The sequence below is a fragment of the Ascaphus truei genome, chromosome 1 (genome assembly GCF_040206685.1).
Source record: "Ascaphus truei isolate aAscTru1 chromosome 1, aAscTru1.hap1, whole genome shotgun sequence".
Taxonomy (NCBI): domain Eukaryota; kingdom Metazoa; phylum Chordata; class Amphibia; order Anura; family Ascaphidae; genus Ascaphus; species Ascaphus truei.
The window spans coordinates 159,029,069-159,044,553 of NC_134483.1; the positions used below are offsets into that span (position 1 = coordinate 159,029,069).

Sequence of the window (15,485 nt, forward strand, 5' to 3'; positions counted from 1 at the left end):
ATTCTGTGTGTACAATAGGAGGAGTTAGGGAGGAGTTACATGATGCACAGGTTATAATGAGATGTATTATATTCTGTGTGTACAATAGGAGGCGTTAGGGGGGAGTTACATGATGCACAGATTATAATGAGATGTATTATATTCTGTGTATACAATAGGAGGAGTTAGGGAGGAGTTACATGATACACAGATTATAATGAGATGTATTATATTCTGTGTGTACAATAGGAGGAGTTAGGGAGGAGTTACATGATGCACAGGTTATAATGAGATATATTATATTCTGTGTGTACAATAGGAGGAGTTAAGGAGGAGTTACATGATGCACAGATTATAATGAGATGTATTATATTCTGTGTGTACAATAGGAGGAGTTACATGATGCACAGATTATAATGAGATGTATTATATTCTGTGTGTACAATAGGAGGAGTTAGGGAGGATTTACATGATGCACAGGTTATAATGAGATGTATTATATTCTGGGTGTACAATAGGAGGAGTTAGGGAGGAGTTACATGATGCGCAGATTATAATGAGATGTATAATATTCTGTGTGTACAATAGGAGGAGTTACACGATGCACAGGTTATAATAAGATGTATTATATTCTGTGTGTACAATAGGAGGAGTTACATGATGCACAGATTATAATGAGATGTATTATATTATGTGTGTACAATAGGAGGAGTTAGGGAGGAATTACATGATGCACAGATTATAATGAGATGTATTATATTCTGTGTGTACAATAGGGGGAGTTAGGGAGGAGTTACATGATGCACAGATTATAATGAGATGTATTATATTCTGTGTGTACAATAGGAGGAGTTAGGGAGGAGTTACATGATGCACAGATTACACTACCGACACACTTTATTGAAGTGTGGTCGGTACCGCAAGCCGGGAAATCTCCCGGCTTGCTAGTGGCCGCCCCTCGGCGTGCCGCGCGTCATAGACGCGCGGTCACGCGTCATCGGGAGCGTGCGCCCCCTGCACGCGTGTCCAGGGGCTCCCCGAGGGAGCCCTGGTGTCCCGCGATCGCGGGACAGCGGCAGGGGGTTCCGGGGGACCCGGCGGACCCGGCAGCGGTAGGGAGAGCGCCCCGATCGGAGGGCGCTCTTCCGCTGCTTCGGCGCGCGCCCGTCACACTCGGGCGCGCGCCAGGCTACTGCTGCGGCACAGAACGGGCAAATGCTCGAATAAACTGTGCCGCAGCAGTATAATGAGATATATTATATTCTGTGTGTACAATAGGAGGAGTTAGGGAGGAGTTACATGATGCACAGATTTTAATGAGATGTATTATATTCTGTGTGTACAATACGAGGTGTTAGGGAGGAGTTACATGATGCACAGATTATAATGAGATGTATTATATTCTGTGTGTACAATAGGAGGAGTTAGGGAGGAGTTACATGATGCACAGGTTATAATGAGATGTATTATATTCTGTGTGTACAATAAGAAGAGATAGGGAGTTACATGATGCACAGATTATAATGCGATGTATTATATTATGTGTGCACAATAGGAGGAGTTAGGGAGGAGTTACATGATGCACAGGTTATAATGAGATGTATTATATTATGTGTGCACAATAGGAGAAGTTAGGGAGAAGTTACATGATGCACAGGTTATAATGAGATGTATTATATTGTGTGTACAATAGGAGGAGTTAGGGAGGAGTTATATAATGCACAGGTTATAATGAGATGTATTATATTCTGTGTGTACATTAGGAGGAGTTAGGGAGGAGTTACATGATGCACAGATTATAATGAGATGTATTATATTGTGTGTACAATAGGAGGAGTTAGGGAGGAGTTATATAATGCACAGGTTATAATGAGATGTATTATATTCTGTGTGTACATTAGGAGGAGTTAGGGAGGAGTTACATGATGCACAGGTTATAATGAGATGTATTATATTCTGTGTGTACAATAGGAGGCGTTAAGGAGGAGTTACATGATGCACATGTTATAATGAGATGTATTATATTCTGTGAGTACAATAGGAGGAGTTAGGGAGGAGTTACATGATGCACAGATTATAATGAGATGTATTATATTCTGTGTGTACAATAGGAGGAGTTAGGGAGGAGTTACATGATGCACAGGTTATAATGAGATGTATTATATTCTGTGAGTACAATAGGAGGAGTTAGGGAGGAGTTACATGATGCACAGGTTATAATGAGATGTATTATATTCTGTGAGTACAATAGGAGGAGTTAGGGAGGAGTTACATGATGCACAGATTATAATGAGATGTATTATATTCTGTGTGTACAATAGGAGGAGTTAGGGAGGAGTTATATGATGCACAGGTTATAATGAGATGTATTATATTCTGTGTGTATAATAGGAGGAGTTAGGGAGGAGTTACATGATGCACAGGTTATAATGAGATGTATTATATTGTGTGTGTACAATAGGGGGAGTTAGGGAGGAGTTATATGATGCACAGGTTATAATGAGATGTATTATATTCTGTGTGTATAATAGGAGGAGTTAGGGAGGAGTTACATGATGCACAGGTTATAATGAGATGTATTATATTGTGTGTGTACAATAGGAGGAGTTAGGGGGGAGTTACATGATGCACAGATTATAATGAGATGTATTATATTCTGAGTACAATAGGAGGAGTTAGGGAGGAGTTACATGATGCACAGGTTATAATGAGATGTATTATATTGTGTGTACAATAGGAGGAGTTAGGGGGGAGTTACATGATGCACAGATTATAATGAGATGTATTATATTCTGTGTGTAAAATAGGAGGAGTTAGGGAGGAGTTACATGATGCACAGATTATAATGAGATGTATTATATTGTGTGTACAATAGGAGGCGTTACATGATGCACAGGTTATAATGAGATGTATTATTTTCTGTGTGTACAATAGGAGGAGTTAGGGAGGAGTTACATAATGCACAGATTATAATGTGATGTATTATATTCTGTGTGTACAATAGGAGGAGTTAGGGAGGAGTTACATGATGCACAGGTTATAATGAGATGTATTATACTGTGTGTGCAATAAGAAGAGATAGGGAGGAGTTATATGATGCACAGGATATGAGATGTATTATATTCTGTGTGTACAATAGGAGGAGTTAGGGAGGAGTTACATGATGCACAGGTTATAATGAGATGTATTATATTCTGTGTGTACAATAGGAGGAGTTAGGGAGGAGTTACATGATGCACAGATTATAATGAGATGTATTATATTCTGTGTGTACAATAGGAGGAGTTAGGGAGGAGTTACATGATGCACAGGTTATAATGAGATGTATTATATTCTGTGTGTACAATAGGAGGAGTTAGGGAGGAGTTACATGATGCACATATTATAATGAGATGTATTATATTCTGTGTGTACAATAGGAGGAGTTAGGGAGGAGTTACATGATGCACAGATTATAATGAGATGTATTATATTGTGTGTACAATAGGAGGCGTTACATGATGCACAGGTTATAATGAGATGTATTATTTTCTGTGTGTACAATAGGAGGAGTTAGGGAGGAGTTACATAATGCACAGATTATAATGTGATGTATTATATTCTGTGTGTACAATAGGAGGAGTTAGGGAGGAGTTACATGATGCACAGGTTATAATGAGATGTATTATACTGTGTGTACAATAAGAAGAGATAGGGAGGAGTTATATGATGCACAGGATATGAGATGTATTATATTCTGTGTGTACAATAGGAGGAGTTAGGGAGGAGTTACATGATGCACAGGTTATAATGAGATGTATTATATTCTGTGTGTACAATAGGAGGATTTAGGGAGGAGTTACATGATGCACAGATTATAATGAGATGTATTATATTCTGTGTGTACAATAGGAGGAGTTAGGGAGGAGTTACATGATGCACAGGTTATAATGAGATGTATTATATTCTGTGTGTACAATAGGAGGAGTAAGGGAGGAGTTACATGATACACAGATTATAATGAGATGTATTATATTCTGTGTGTACAATAGGAGGAGTTAGGGAGGAGTTACATGATGCACAGGTTATAATGAGATGTATTATATTCTGTGAGTACAATAGGAGGAGTTAGGGAGGAGTTACATGATGCACAGGTTATAATGAGATGTATTATATTCTGTGTGTACAATAGGAGGAGTTATGGAGGAGTTACATGATACACAGATTATAATGAGATGTATTATATTCTGTGTGTACAATAGGAGGAGTTAGGGAGGAGTTACATGATGCACAGGTTATAATGAGATGTATTATATTCTGTGTGTACAATAGGAGGAGTTAGGGAGGAGTTACATGATGCACAGGTTATAATGTGATGTATTATATTCTGTGTGTACAATAGGAGGAGTTAGGGAGGAGTTACATGATACACAGATTATAATGAGATGTATTATATTCTGTGTGTACAATAGGAGGAGTTAGGGAGGAGTTACATGATACACAGATTATAATGAGATGTATTATATTCTGTGTGTACAATAGGGGGAGTTAGGGAGGAGTTACATGATGCACAGGTTATAATGAGATGTATTATACTGTGTGTACAATAAGAAGAGATAGGGAGGAGTTACATGATGCACAGGTTATAATGAGATGTATTATATTCTGTGTGTACAATAGGAGGAGTTAGGGAGGAGTTACATGATGCACAGGTTATAATGAGATGTATTATATTCTGTGTGTATAATAGAGGGAGTTAGGGAGGAGTTACATGATGCACAGGTTATAATGAGATGTATTATATTGTGTGTACAATAGGGGGAGTTAGGGAGGAGTTACATGATGCACAGGTTATAATGAGATGTATTATATTCTGTGTACAATAGGAGGAGTTAGGGAGGAGTTACATGATGCACAGGTTATAATGAGATGTATTATATTCTGTGTACAATAGGAGGAGTTAGGGAGGAGTTACATGATGCACAGGTTATAATGAGATGTATTATATTCTGTGTGTATAATAGGAGGAGTTAGGGAGGAGTTACATGATGCACAGATTATAATGAGATGTATTATATTCTGTGTGTATAATAGAGGGAGTTAGGGAGGAGTTACATGATGCACAGATTATAATGAGATGTATTATATTCTGTGTGTATAATAGGAGGAGTTAGGGAGGAGTTACATGATGCACAGATTATAATGAGATGTATTATATTGTGTGTGTACAATAGGAGGAGTTAGGGAGGAGTTACATGATGCACAGGTTATAATGAGATGTATTATATTCTGTGTGTACAATAGGAGGAGTTAGGGAGGAGTTACATGATGCACAGGTTATAATGAGATGTATTATATTCTGTGTGTACAATAGGAGGAGTTAGGGAGGAGTTACATGATGAACAGATTATAATGCGATGTATTATATTCTGTGTGTACAATAGGGGGAGTTACATGATGCACAGGTTATAATGAGATGTATTATTTTCTGTGTGTACAATAGGAGGAGTTAGGGAGGAGTTACATAATGCACAGATTATAATGTGATGTATTATATTCTGTGTGTACAATAGGAGGAGTTAGGGAGGAGTTACATGATGCACAGGTTATAATGAGATGTATTATACTGTGTGTACAATAAGAAGAGATAGGGAGGAGTTATATGATGCACAGGATATGAGATGTATTATATTCTGTGTGTACAATAGGAGGAGTTAGGGAGGAGTTACATGATGCACAGGTTATAATGAGATGTATTATATTCTGTGTGTACAATAGGAGGAGTTAGGGAGGAGTTACATGATGCACAGATTATAATGAGATGTATTATATTCTGTGTGTACAATAGGAGGAGTTAGGGAGGAGTTACATGATGCACAGGTTATAATGAGATGTATTATATTCTGTGTGTATAATAGGAGGAGTTAGGGAGGAGTTACATGATGCACAGGTTATAATGAGATGTATTATATTCTGTGTGTACAATAGGAGGAGTAAGGGAGGAGTTACATGATACACAGATTATAATGAGATGTATTATATTCTGTGTGTACAATAGGAGGAGTTAGGGAGGAGTTACATGATACACAGGTTATAATGAGATGTATTATATTCTGTGAGTACAATAGGAGGAGTTAGGGAGGAGTTACATGATGCACAGGTTATAATGAGATGTATTATATTCTGTGTGTACAATAGGAGGAGTTAGGGAGGAGTTACATGATACACAGATTATAATGAGATGTATTATATTCTGTGTGTACAATAGGAGGAGTTAGGGAGGAGTTACATGATGCACAGGTTATAATGAGATGTATTATATTCTGTGTGTACAATAGGAGGAGTTAGGGAGGAGTTACATGATGCACAGGTTATAATGTGATGTATTATATTCTGTGTGTACAATAGGAGGAGTTAGGGAGGAGTTACATGATGCACAGGTTATAATGAGATGTATTATATTCTGTGTGTATAATAGAGGGAGTTAGGGAGGAGTTACATGATGCACAGGTTATAATGAGATGTATTATATTGTGTGTACAATAGGGGGAGTTAGGGAGGAGTTATATGATGCACAGGTTATAATGAGATGTATTATTTTCGGTGTGTACAATAGGAGGAGTTAGGGATGAGTTACATGATGCACAGGTTATAATGAGATGTATTATATTCTGTGTACAATAGGAGGAGTTAGGGAGGAGTTACATGATGCACAGGTTATAATGAGATGTATTATATTCTGTGTACAATAGGAGGAGTTAGGGAGGAGTTACATGATGCACAGGTTATAATGAGATGTATTATATTCTGTGTGTATAATAGGAGGAGTTAGGGAGGAGTTACATGATGCACAGATTATAATGAGATGTATTATATTCTGTGTGTATAATAGAGGGAGTTAGGGAGGAGTTACATGATGCACAGATTATAATGAGATGTATTATATTCTGTGTGTATAATAGGAGGAGTTAGGGAGGAGTTACATGATGCACAGATTATAATGAGATGTATTATATTGTGTGTGTACAATAGGAGGAGTTAGGGAGGAGTTACATGATGCACAGGTTATAATGAGATGTATTATATTCTGTGTGTACAATAGGAGGAGTTAGGGAGGAGTTACATGATGCACAGGTTATAATGAGATGTATTATATTCTGTGTGTACAATAGGAGGAGTTAGGGAGGAGTTACATGATGAACAGATTATAATGCGATGTATTATATTCTGTGTGTACAATAGGGGGAGTTACATGATGCACAGGTTATAATGAGATGTATTATTTTCTGTGTGTACAATAGGAGGAGTTAGGGAGGAGTTACATAATGCACAGATTATAATGTGATGTATTATATTCTGTGTGTACAATAGGAGGAGTTAGGGAGGAGTTACATGATGCACAGGTTATAATGAGATGTATTATACTGTGTGTACAATAAGAAGAGATAGGGAGGAGTTATATGATGCACAGGATATGAGATGTATTATATTCTGTGTGTACAATAGGAGGAGTTAGGGAGGAGTTACATGATGCACAGGTTATAATGAGATGTATTATATTCTGTGTGTACAATAGGAGGAGTTAGGGAGGAGTTACATGATGCACAGATTATAATGAGATGTATTATATTCTGTGTGTACAATAGGAGGAGTTAGGGAGGAGTTACATGATGCACAGGTTATAATGAGATGTATTATATTCTGTGTGTATAATAGGAGGAGTTAGGGTGGAGTTACATGATGCACAGGTTATAATGAGATGTATTATATTCTGTGTGTACAATAGGAGGAGTAAGGGAGGAGTTACATGATACACAGATTATAATGAGATGTATTATATTCTGTGTGTACAATAGGAGGAGTTAGGGAGGAGTTACATGATGCACAGGTTATAATGAGATGTATTATATTCTGTGAGTACAATAGGAGGAGTTAGGGAGGAGTTACATGATGCACAGGTTATAATGAGATGTATTATATTCTGTGTGTACAATAGGAGGAGTTAGGGAGGAGTTACATGATACACAGATTATAATGAGATGTATTATATTCTGTGTGTACAATAGGAGGAGTTAGGGAGGAGTTACATGATGCACAGGTTATAATGAGATGTATTATATTCTGTGTGTACAATAGGAGGAGTTAGGGAGGAGTTACATGATGCACAGGTTATAATGTGATGTATTATATTCTGTGTGTACAATAGGAGGAGTTAGGGAGGAGTTACATGATACACAGATTATAATGAGATGTATTATATTCTGTGTGTACAATAGGAGGAGTTAGGGAGGAGTTACATGATACACAGATTATAATGAGATGTATTATATTCTGTGTGTACAATAGGGGGAGTTAGGGAGGAGTTACATGATGCACAGGTTATAATGAGATGTATTATACTGTGTGTACAATAAGAAGAGATAGGGAGGAGTTACATGATGCACAGGTTATAATGAGATGTATTATATTCTGTGTGTACAATAGGAGGAGTTAGGGAGGAGTTACATGATGCACAGGTTATAATGAGATGTATTATATTCTGTGTGTATAATAGAGGGAGTTAGGGAGGAGTTACATGATGCACAGGTTATAATGAGATGTATTATATTGTGTGTACAATAGGGGGAGTTAGGGAGGAGTTACATGATGCACAGGTTATAATGAGATGTATTATACTCTGTGTGTACAATAGGAGGAGCTAGGGAGGAGTTACATGATGCACAGGTTATAATGAGATGTATTATATTCTGTGTGTACAATAGGAGGAGTTAGGGAGGAGTTACATGATGCACAGGTTATAATGAGATGTATTATTTTCGGTGTGTACAATAGGAGGAGTTAGGGATGAGTTACATGATGCACAGGTTATAATGAGATGTATTATATTCTGTGTACAATAGGAGGAGTTAGGGAGGAGTTACATGATGCACAGGTTATAATGAGATGTATTATATTCTGTGTACAATAGGAGGAGTTAGGGAGGAGTTACATGATGCACAGGTTATAATGAGATGTATTATATTCTGTGTGTATAATAGGAGGAGTTAGGGAGGAGTTACATGATGCACAGATTATAATGAGATGTATTATATTCTGTGTGTACAATAGGAGGAGTTAGGGAGGAGTTACATGATGCACAGGTTATAATGAGATGTATTATATTGTGTATACAATAGGAGGAGTTAGGGAGGAGTTACATGATGCACAGGTTATAATGAGATGTATTATATTCTGTGTGTACAATAGGAGAAGTTAGGGAGGAGTTACATGATGCACAGGTTATAATGAGATGTATTATATTCTGTGTGTACAATAGGAGGAGTTAGGGAGGAGTTACATGATGAACAGATTATAATGCGATGTATTATATTCTGTGTGTACAATAGGAGGAGTTAGGGAGGAGTTACATGATGCACAGGTTATAATGAGATGTATTATATTCTGTGTGTATAATAGAGGGAGTTAGGGAGGAGTTACATGATGCACAGGTTATAATGAGATGTATTATATTGTGTGTACAATAGGGGGAGTTAGGGAGGAGTTACATGATGCACAGGTTATAATGAGATGTATTATACTCTGTGTGTACAATAGGAGGAGCTAGGGAGGAGTTACATGATGCACAGGTTATAATGAGATGTATTATATTCTGTGTGTACAATAGGAGGAGTTAGGGAGGAGTTACATGATGCACAGGTTATAATGAGATGTATTATATTCTGTGTGTACAATAGGAGGAGTTAGGGAGGAGTTACATGATGCACAGGTTATAATGAGATGTATTATATTCTGTGTGTACAATAGGAGGAGTTAGGGAGGAGTTACATGATGCACAGGTTATAATGAGATGTATTATATTCTGTGTGTACAATAGGAGGAGTTAGGGAGGAGTTACATGATGCACAGGTTATAATGAGATGTATTATATTCTGTGTGTACAATAGGAGGAGTTAGGGAGGAGTTACATGATGCACAGGTTATAATGAGATGTATTATATTCTGTGTGTACAATAGGAGGAGTTAGGGAGGAGTTATATGATGCACAGGTTATAATGAGATGTATTATTTTCGGTGTGTACAATAGGAGGAGTTAGGGATGAGTTACATGATGCACAGGTTATAATGAGATGTATTATATTCTGTGTACAATAGGAGGAGTTAGGGAGGAGTTACATGATGCACAGGTTATAATGAGATGTATTATATTCTGTGTACAATAGGAGGAGTTAGGGAGGAGTTACATGATGCACAGGTTATAATGAGATGTATTATATTCTGTGTGTACAATAGGAGGAGTTAGGGAGGAGTTTCATGATGCACAGATTATAATGAGATGTATTATATTCTGTGTGTACAATAGGAGGCGTTAGGGAGGAGTTACATGATGCACAGGTTATAATGAGATGTATTATATTCTGTGTGTACAATAGGAGAAGTTAGGGAGGAGTTACATGATGAACAGATTATAATGCGATGTATTATATTCTGTGTGTACAATAGGGGGAGTTAGGGAGGAGTTACATGATGCACAGGTTATAATGAGATGTATTATATTCTGTGTGTACAATAGGAGGAGTTAGGGAGGAGTTATATGATGCACAGGTTATAATGAGATGTATTATTTTCGGTGTGTACAATAGGAGGAGTTAGGGATGAGTTACATGATGCACAGGTTATAATGAGATGTATTATATTCTGTGTACAATAGGAGGAGTTAGGGAGGAGTTACATGATGCACAGGTTATAATGAGATGTATTATATTCTGTGTAGAATAGGAGGAGTTAGGGAGGAGTTACATGATGCACAGGTTATAATGAGATGTATTATATTCTGTGTGTACAATAGGAGGAGTTAGGGAGGAGTTTCATGATGCACAGATTATAATGAGATGTATTATATTCTGTGTGTACAATAGGAGGCGTTAGGGAGGAGTTACATGATGCACAGGTTATAATGAGATGTATTATATTCTGTGTGTACAATAGGAGAAGTTAGGGAGGAGTTACATGATGCACAGGTTATAATGAGATGTATTATATTCTGTGTGTACAATAGGAGGAGTTAGGGAGGAGTTACATGATGAACAGATTATAATGCGATGTATTATATTCTGTGTGTACAATAGGGGGAGTTACATGATGCACAGGTTATAATGAGATGTATTATATTCTGTGTGTACAATAGGGGGAGTTACATGATGCACAGGTTATAATGAGATGTATTATATTCTGTGTGTACAATAAGAAGAGATAGGGAGGAGTTACAGATGCAGCTGCTGGTTTTAGACCACTTGCCTTGGAAATCTGTGGCTATCTCGCAGTAACTGGTGAGATGGTACAGAGCAGGCTGAAATGGTCATTCGGATTAACACAGCGGGGGTCCCTGCGTTTGAATGGGACTCGCAACTCACACAGCATGAGTCCCATTGAAATGCAGGGACCCCGCTGTGTTAATCCGTTGGGCCATTAATCTGGCTGCAGAAATCTTGCAGCGTTACTGTGAGACAGCCAAAGATTTTCCATGGCTGCAGCTGTCCGATGCCCAGATTCTCTGATAATTCCAGGAAAACGTAACTTTATATGTATAGGTCTGTCAGTGCGGATGCAGCTGATTCAGCATTCAATTTCTAATTCTAACACGTTTTTATTTCTTGTACATTCTGCATCCAGAGAACTGAAACAGAATTGGTAAATTAGATTTACAATAGTTACAGTTGCACTGTTTTTTTTACCATGTTAAAGCGACAAAATGGGAAAAATCCAATGTGTTTTTTTTTAATAAATCAGTTTTGTAGTATTAGATAATACTGTCTGCATTTTTTTAAAGTCCTAATTCCATTTTTAATGATTTTTTTTTATGTACTGATCATCCTTTGGTTCCTATAGCAACCATTTATAAAGTCATATCCTTTTCCTCTTTGGAAACAGGCTCTCACACACACCTTTTTTTTTTTTTAGCTCTGCCCTTTGGCAACAAAGTATTAGAAACAGATCAGTTGCTGTCTTCCAAACAGCAGACTGTCTGTTGCTCTGAAAGCTGTAACAATAATGTGTTACACTTTGTGCTTATATGTAACATTATATTACTAAGTTAGAAGACGTCCATTTTGTTAGGCACACAATCAGGATTTTGACAGATTTATTACAGGAGCACCAAACTATTGTCAGCTTAGGTAAGAATGTAGATTTATACTTTGTCACATACTTTACATATACAAATAATAAGAAAAAAAGGGGGAATGTAGTATTGCTGCTGTAAGTGGCAGAAACAATTTTGTCCCTCACCCCAAGTTCACCCTTTAATTTGTGCCACTGAAAATAAAGTACTTTGCACCAACCTTATATAATCCAATGCCAGGATCAATGAGGAAGGCTCGAGCGGAAGTAGACGGTTGACTAGAATGAGCGCTGGGCCGTGGCTTGTGCTTATTGGCAGCATTGGGGTGGAGCTTCCCATCCCCCTCCTTTATCTTCAAGGTAGGAGTAGGATCATCTGATTGTGAACGGATTAGCAGCTGGACGATATCGTTCAGTCCAACGTTGTAGTCAAACAATGTATGCCCATCTTCCAGCTGAAAATAGAACAGAAGGAGTTCAGATTCCCCACATAACGAGAATGATGGGTACTGTGTAGGACATTTTTTTTTTTCTTAAAGGAAAATAATAATTCACGCACTTCTAATGTAATGGGAACAAATAATAACGCCTTGGGAAACACAAATGAAAAGAAGACAACTTCCCGTAGCTACTGTATAGGACACCGCTGATTCTCCTTGCAGCAGAATATGTTGCAGTCACATAAAATAAGAGACAAGGCGATATTTGTCATAGTAAATCTGCCATCTCAATTAGCTAGTCAAAATATATATTTTGTGTCTGTGTGTGTGTATATATATATCTATATATATATCTATATAGATATATATATACACACACACACAGACACAAAATATATATTGACAAGCTAATTATATATTATATATAATTATATATATACACACACACACACACAAAGATAAACCATATTTTTCACTACAGAAAATGGAGTGCTTAGTAATGGAACCCACCATAGAATCTACATTTGTTTGCAGTGAGCTGTGGAACAAGTCACTTAGAAAGCATGAAATAAAGTCTAAGGCCGGGGCCATAGAGGGTTGAGCAGAGCGGAGGCGCGCTGACGCTGAGGCTCGCCTGCTGAAGTCTGCGCGATTCCATGGACTTGCAGGCGAGCCGTCAATGTCACGGCGCCGACGTCACGGCGCTGTGATGTTGACGCTGCTTCAGGCTGATTGGATGTTTTCAGCCGACAGCGCGCTGAAAAACAGCTTGGCTGTCGGCTGAAAAATCCAACTCGTCAGCACGCCTGCGGACGCTCACGTGAGCCCCTCTCAAGGCATCCTCATTGAGGATGCAGGGGCTCAGCGCTGCTTGTCCTTCTATGGACGCAGCCTAAGGCTTCGGAAGCTGGTGCACCCGCAAGTCAGGCCCAGCTTCCGCGCGGCAGAAGAGAGGCAGGCCCAGCGCGGGAAGAGGCTGCAGCAGCGGGGAAGAGGTGGGAGCAACCAGAGGTAAGTGGTAATTGCATTTGCGGTGGTGGTATTGTATTGCGGGGGTGGGAGGTGGCGGTAATTGCATTTGGGGGGTGGTAATTATATTTAGGGTGGTGGTGGTAATTGTATTTGGAGGGGTAGTGGTGGTTATTGTATTTGGGAAGGGTGGTGGCAATTGTATCTGGGGGGTAGTGGTAACTGTATATGGGGAAGGTAGTGGTAATTGTATCTGGGGGGTAGTAGTGTTAATATCTTGTAGGGGGTGTTTGCATCTGGCGGGGTTGTAGTAGTGTCTGTATCTTGGGGGTGTAGTAGTGTCTGTATCTTGGGGGTGTAGTGGTGTCTGTATCTGGGGGTTAGTTGTGTCTGTATTTGGGTGGTGGGGTAGTTTTGTATTGGAAGGGGGTAAGTGTGTGTGTGTATTGGGAGGGGGGTTGTGTGGGTAGTGTGGGAGGGGGAATTGTATGGTATTGGGGGGAATTGTGTGTGTGGCCAGGGGAAATGAGTGTGAGAGGGGGGGGGGAATTAAGGGAGTGGGATTGAGTGAGAGAGGGTAAGTGAGTGATAGCAGAGGGAGGGGAGAGTGAGAGGGGGTATAAGAGAGGGATGGCGGTGTGAGTGAATAAGAGATGGGGAAAGAGTGTCAGACAGGGGTGAGAGAAATACAGGTGTGAAAGAGGAGAGCTCTCAAGTTCTAGTCCTGGGCTTAAGGAAATCTGTTGGTATCCCTGCAGTCCAGCATTAATATTTACTTCATAAAATTCATACCATGACCAATAACAACATTTCTATTTTATAATTTGATAAATAATCATTTATAGATTAAAATGACATTAAAAACATGATACCACACTCAGTTATGCTCTCTACATGGCTGCAGCGTTGATACTTTTAAGAGATGCGCACTTACGTAATTCAAGTGTGTGTGTGTTTGTGTGTGTGTGTGTATACTCTTTCATATTTTACTTGCTGCACTGTCAAACATTTGAGTTAAGACTAGCTGTCAGTGCTATGCATCAGCCCCATTCATCAGTTTCAGCTGTAACTTGAACATATAATGAATTATATATTAGCAAGACCGGTGTGAAAGGAAAAAAACGAGTTTAGTAAAGATTAGTATTTTTCACAGTTGGGAGATTTTCTAGCCTGCTGTGAAAACACATACAGTCTCACTGTGTAGGCACTCCAGTTTGTGCAGTTTGCTGAAAGGGACATTCTGAGGCAGCAGAGGTGGCAGACTCGTTACTTGTTACCGCTTCTCCTCGAGTTGTAACAATGAATAATGCTGACATATATCTAATGTCTCAGAATACATTTTTTTTTTTTACAGGCAATAAGGTGTGATACCCTGTCAGAAGCATTCAACTACGAGAAGTCACACAATACGGAAGATGGTTAAAAAAAAAAAAAATGTATAGGGCAACAGCAAACATAAGTCAGTACAGGAGCTCTCTTAATTTAGGGACGTTATTTCTAATTCAATATACAGGCATACCCCGGTTTAAGGACACTCACTTTAAGTACACTCGCGAGTAAGTACATATCGCTCAATAGGCAAATAGCAGCTCACGCATGCGCCTGTCAGCACGTCCTGAACAGGAATACCAGCTCCCTACCTGTACCGAAGCTGTGCGCAAGCGGGGAGACTATAGAGCCTGTTACACATGTGTTATTTACATCAGTTATGCACGTATGTGACGTTTGCAGTACAGTACATGCATCGATAAGTGGGAAAAAGGTAGTGCTTCACTTTAAGTACATTTTCGCTTTACATACATGCTCCGGTCCCATTGCGTATGTTAATGCGGGGTATGCCTGTATACTGTTTTGTTGAGATGTCTCCAGAATTTTATATTAGTTCTGATTCTTTGGGAATGGCAAAAACCCTGTCTCTTGTTAATCAGATCCTTGCCGAAAAACAGTATCCGTGGAATAAAATAATATTATATGATTCCACTGTAACCATAACACATCCCC

The 15,485-nt window shown here is 38.6% G+C and overlaps 1 protein-coding gene across 3 annotated transcripts in view; it reads right to left on the reverse strand.

Annotated features, from left to right (window-relative positions):
* The window catches only part of UHRF2 (ubiquitin like with PHD and ring finger domains 2), a 123,302-nt gene that overhangs the window by 58,881 nt on the left and 48,936 nt on the right, over positions 1-15,485 (reverse strand). For all 3 annotated transcript variants that reach the window (XM_075596543.1, XM_075596526.1, XM_075596535.1), the window contains exon 3: positions 12,297-12,530. In XM_075596543.1, coding sequence (XP_075452658.1) covers positions 12,297-12,530 — 234 coding nt within the window. The remainder of the gene's footprint in view (positions 1-12,296; positions 12,531-15,485) is intronic.